The sequence below is a fragment of the Austrofundulus limnaeus genome, unplaced genomic scaffold, assembly GCF_001266775.1.
Source record: "Austrofundulus limnaeus strain Quisiro unplaced genomic scaffold, Austrofundulus_limnaeus-1.0 Scaffold124, whole genome shotgun sequence".
NCBI classification, from domain to species: domain Eukaryota; kingdom Metazoa; phylum Chordata; class Actinopteri; order Cyprinodontiformes; family Rivulidae; genus Austrofundulus; species Austrofundulus limnaeus.
Window position 1 is genome coordinate 757,702 of NW_013952526.1, and position 5,983 is coordinate 763,684.

The 5,983-nt window shown below is 35.0% G+C and overlaps 1 protein-coding gene across 1 annotated transcript in view; it reads left to right on the forward strand.

Annotated features, from left to right (window-relative positions):
* Positions 1-1,296: 1,296 nt before the first annotated feature.
* Positions 1,297-5,983, forward strand: part of LOC106522231 (G-protein coupled receptor 64) — a gene marked incomplete at its 5' end in the record, with an annotated part of 7,409 nt that continues 2,722 nt past the window's right edge. The window contains 4 exon segments of the mRNA XM_014015171.1: positions 1,297-1,565; positions 1,641-1,737; positions 2,009-2,138; positions 4,723-4,879. Of these exon segments, the coding sequence (XP_013870625.1) occupies positions 1,424-1,565; positions 1,641-1,737; positions 2,009-2,138; positions 4,723-4,879 (526 nt within the window).

Here is a 5,983-nt window from a genome sequence, read left to right on the forward strand (position 1 = left end):
CTGTACAGAGCCCTGAGATGTTTGTTGCGACTTGGCGCTATTTACATACTGAATTGAATAGAACTGTATTGATCTCGTAATGGCTAATTTGCTAGTTGAAGTATCTGGCATTTTTTTGATATAAACTAGCTGACTGTATTTTGTTTTTCAGACTGCTTTGACTGACTCAGTTGATCTGTATGAAGGAAGGTTAATCAGTCTGAGTGTGCTTGGCAAGAATATATCAGGACTTCAGGAGCGAATCAACATCACAGTAACTGTTACTACAAACATAAATGTACCTGTAACTTTATTTAAATAACTTCCATTACATGTCTTCTACCACTATGTTGTCACTTAATTATTCAACTCATACCATTTTGAATGCGTAGAATATATATTTTTTTCTCTTGTAAAAATAAGTTAAAATATGTTTTGTTGATGCTGTGAAAATTAATAATGTTGTTGTGTCACAGAAAACCCAGGAACCCCAGTGTATCTACATAAATGATTTGACAGGAAGTAAGTATCTAAAATCACTTTTGTCAGCAGTAGAACAAGAGAAAATTACTTATTTTTATACAGAAAACAGTGAGTCGATGTTGTACAGATGTGACATCATCATCGCCAAAACAATKTTGTCTGTTTGACTCTAAAGCATTTGGGAGGGACGACTGTCTGAACTCGTGGGATCATGATCTGAGAGAAATCACCTGCTGCTATGATCATCTCACATATTTTGGTGTGCTCATGGTAGGGATGGTCATTTTCAAAACATGTAAATTGGTTAGGTTTGTTGAGCCTTGTCACTTTACATGATAGGACTTCTAGATTGGAATTGTAGATTATTGTTCATACATTTTTAAACATGACTGCTTCACGATGTACTGTTTTAAATGTGAAAATTATGCATGTATTTTCTCCACAGGTTGAGACAAATCCCTCATCTGTAGACCAGGCAGTTYTGTCATACATTAGTACCATTGGCTGCATCATTTCTCTCTTTGCTCTGGTCGTCACTGTTCTGATCTTTATCACTAACAGGTAATGCACTTTTCCACAGTGGATGAAGTTCATCTCAGCTCACACCATTATCTAAATTCTCATCAGTTGCCCTAAAATTTTGCCTATTTTTACCTTAATTTTTACTTTAAAATGCAACAAAAATGTCATTCCTTCCTCTTTGGACACATTTTTTAATCAGTTCTCCTATTCTGTTTCACTTTACACAGTGTAAATTTTATGCAGCAAAAATATTGTCCTGAAATCTGTTCAGAAATTGGCACTTACTGTACAACTCACACCTTCTGCCTGCAGGAAACTATGGGAAAAGGATTCTAATAAGATCCACATCAGCCTTTCAGTGGCTCTGATCCTCCTCAACCTTCACTTCCTCCCCAGTGAGGCCGTGGCAGCATCGTCCATCGATGGGTTATGTCTTTACATGGCTATTGGTCTTCACTACTCCCTGTTGGCCACTTTCAGCTGGATGGCCTTGGAGGGTTTGCATCTCTACCTTCTGTTGGTCAAAGTCTTGAACATCTACGTCAGGAGATACCTGCTCAAACTCAGCTTGGTGGGATGGGGTGAGTGGCTTCATCTGAGCACGGAAATAATGAGACTGCATCATTATTCTAAAGAAATCAGTTCTTGTGTTTCAGGTCTTCCTGCAGTCATTGTGTCAGTGGTCKTGATTGTAGACATAAACTTTTATGGCCATGCCCCAGTGGATGTGYTGAACTCCAATGGCTCTGCAATGTAAGGAAAAGGCAGAAACAAATGTTTTAACYTATACAATAATTTTGCTTTTGAAATCATTTGTTTTAGGACAATAATCATTTTTAAACTTTGAGGGTAAGAATCATTAAAAGTTTCAACAAAGTATATTACCTACTTTGGTAAAACAAACATTTAGATACATTTTCAGTGCATTTAGCTGAATATTTTGTCACAATTTTGATATGATTATAGAAAATATTTCCCACATGTTAGTGTTTGATATATGAATTTGTGCTTCCTTTCTGTTTAGTTGCTATCTAACTAATGGCACAGTGAAGTTGGGGAGCACGATGGGAGTGTTTGTCTTGGTGTTCCTCTTCAATGTGATCATGTTTGGAATTACAATCAAATGGTTTGTAAAAGCCAGATCCAGCAAAGAGGTAATTATTACACTAGTATATATTTATTATGTGTTTTGGTTTGTTTACTTACTTAACACAAATGGTTCTCATTTTTTTTAACTTGAGTCTATACGAAACCAAAAACAACACAGTTTGATCATAAATAAATAAATAAATAAATAAATAAATAAATAAATACCACTAACAAGGTCATTCCCAGCAAGCTATAAGCTGACAAGTTGGGGTTCAAGTTAAATATGATGATTATTTTATCAAGTATGTGAATGTTTTGCACAGTGCTCTGACATTGTTCCTTGTGACTTGGCTCTATTTAAATGAACTGACTTGAAATGAATCAAATTGAACTGAGCTGAGCTGAGCTAAGCGGCAATGGAACGGCACTGAAAAAAATAATAAAAATACAGTTAGATTCATATATATTTGGACAGAGACAATATATATTTTTTATTTTGGTTCTAGACATTACCACAATGAATTTTAAACAAAACAGTTCAGATGCAGTTGAAGTTCAGACTTTCAGCTTTAATTCAGTGGGTTGAACAAAATTATGTTACAAAAATATGAGGAACTAAAGCATCTTTCAAACACAATCCCTTCATTTCAGAGGCTCAAAAGTATTTGGACAGATTAAATAATTGTAAATAAAATGTTCATTTCTAGTACTTAGTTGAAAAGCCTTTGTTGGCAGTGACTGCCTGAAGTCTTGAACTCATGGATCACCAGACGCTGTGTTTCCTCCTTTTTAATGCTCTGCCAGGCCTTCACTGTGGCGGTTTTCAGTTGCTGTTTGTTTGTCATCAGGTTGTGGTGGAGGAGTAGTTGCCGTTTATAAGTCAGAACTATTAATTAATGCTAAATCTTAGTTATTATTCGTTTGAATCTTTGTCCCTCAGTCTTTCTCATCTGAAATTGAAATCAGAAAAAACCTCTACTACTTGTTGTAATTTATCATCCTCCAGGCCCTTATTCTAGTTTTATATCAGAATTCTCAGATTTTCTGACTGATTTATTATTAAATACTGATAAAATTATAATAAAACTGCACCCTTCACTTATCACACTCTTGATCTGGTTCTGATATATGGTATAGAGAGTGAGAACTTAATAATACATAATAATACATCTTCACAAACCTGTTCTCTCTGACCATTTTTAATAACCTTTGAGTTTACATTGACTGACTTTATAGCTACTGAGAGTAAACTTCATTATAGTAGATGCTTATCAGAGAATGCTGGAGCTAAATGTAAAGAATCTCTTCCATCTTTATTTTCTTCTGTCTTACAGAATAATGTAAAAGAGAACAGTAACTAAGATGATCTTGTTGATAAAATTACAACTTTATTGCAAACTTCTCTTGATGAAATTACTCCACTAAAAAAGAAAGTTATCGATGGGAGGAAGCCGACTCCTTGGTTTAATTCAGAGTTACGTTCTTTAATGTTGGGCCCGGTACAGGGCCGACAAGAGAACTGAAGGAAATCTTCTAAAATCTTGTGGGCTTAAAGGATTAAAACAGGCATCTTGAAAACTGGAGAGAAAATGGTGCTCCACTAACATAGAATAATCTTATTTAACCTGGAGAGAGAGCCTGCTAACATATAAGAAAGCCCTTTGTAAAGCTAGAACTGTATATTAGTCATCTTTAATAGAAGAGAATAAAAACAATCCTAGGTTTCTGCTAGCTAGACTAATGAAAAGTCCCATCTCTGTTGAGCCATGTATCCCTATAACTCTAAGTAGTGATGACTTCATTGGATTCTTTATAGATAAAATAATTTTATTAAGGAATACAATTCATGCCAAATTTCCTGTCACTGTCTCTGATTCTCTGTCAGAAGAGGCAGCTTTAGTGTCACAAGAACCTGATTTATGTTTGGCAGTTTTTGTCCCGTTAAGCTGTCTGAATTATCTAAAATAATAGCTTCATCCAAACCATCAACATGGGTGGCACATGTTAAGGAGCTGAAACTCCTAAACCCTTCATCCAATTTTAACGTGGATACCCTCAAATGAAAGCTGAATGTCTGGACTTTCAGCCTATTTCAGGTAAAAAGACTAAATTTGTGTCAGTGTCCAAATATATATGAACCTAACACTATGTCCATTTATCTTGGGTATTTTATTTTTAGTGTTAAGCATTACAGTATAGGCAAGGAAAACATTTTGTTCCCAGCAATGATGACACAAAAGATGAGAACAGTTTATATGACATAGATGTTATATCTATAAACACTTTTTGTTTAAAATCTAAAGCATGCTAAGTTGACTAAAAACAAACAGGAAGTTTCAAACTGGCCTCTAAATATCATCAGGTCACATCAAAGATGGTAAGATTCTCATGGTGAAGGCAATGTGTTTACCTCCACCACAAAMAAAAACTGATAAGTGTTTTAGCAGTTATTTATCGTGTTTATGGGAACAAAATCCTAGAAAAAAGATTTGACTCTGAAGAAAAATCAATGGATGGTTTGAGTTTTAAATATTATTTGTCCGACAGTGTTAAACACAAAGATGTAAAAGAGTTACTTTTCAAACAAATTAACTATACAACAAATAACTTGAACATGCTGCTTTGTCTGTTTTACATCTGGCAAATCAGATTGGAAAGAGTGCTCGTAATTCAGCCAGGAAGGAAATCTGTACCCTGCTGTTAGTGATGGTTCAGCTTGGCATCACCTGGGGTCTKATCTTCTTCTCATTTGGCCCACTGTCCACTCCTGGCCAATACGCCTTCTGTATTATCAACTCACTGCAAGGTCTGTACAGCCTGTTACAAACTCATCATCTCYTTTTTCTCTTGTGATGCTCCAACAAAATGATRTGACAGCATGAAAACATTAGATAAYCATGGTAATTCTCTCAGTGTTCAGTAAAGGTAGTTGCTTTTGCAGATGCAAAGTTAAACATTTAGGATTTTTTCACACAGCATGCCACCACGACCAAACAGAAGTATTTAGCTTCCTTTAKTACTCAACAAAAATTTGTTAAACTTTTTTTTGTCTTCTTCCTTTTGGACCTCTCTTTAGGGGTCTACTGATATAAAAACATGTGCAAAGTATCTACACCCTCTTTTTTGTTTGTTTAAAGCTCAGCTAAAAATTTTATTTATGGGAGATGCCATGTTGTATTTATGGAGTCAGAGTCTGTGTAACTGAAATGTGGGATTGTAAGCCCCGCCTACTCCCACAGACACAAAGTGTATTTTTAGCCATCAAATTAATTTAARAGCTTTAAAGAACAAATTAACATTTGGCGATAGAGAAACAAGGAGAGAACTACATGTGTGTCAACACCTGGAAAAAATACCTGGGCTTCACATTAATGTTGTAATCTTATACAACAGCATTAATAGACAATTTAATGTAATGTAAACAATTTATATCCTTAGTCTATATTATTACATTTAAATTTTTAATTCTAATTCAAACAGAATAGCCTCAAGTCAGCATAATTATAGTGTGTGATTTATTTTCAACTCACATCTTCAAACTAATGAAATATAAAGTTATTAATGAAGACAATCGGTCTGGATAACAGCAGACTGACTGCATGTAAAATATACGACAGGTCTGGACCACTCAAGAATTTTGTTCATATCTGAAGAAAATCTTAGAATACAAAAAAATTGGTGAATGCCACAAATTCTCCTAAATCACTCGTACGCACAACTTAAGAACAAATCTGTTCGTACGAACGGTTCTTGCATGAGGCCCATTGTGAGGCTGTGTCTTTAAATCCATCAATCAATCTTTTGAATTACTTCATGTCCCGCCCCCTCCAGCTTCCAGAGCTGTTCATTCAAGTTTGATTGAGGGGTTTATGACTTGGTTTATCTAGTTTCGCAAAAAAAAATTTTTTTT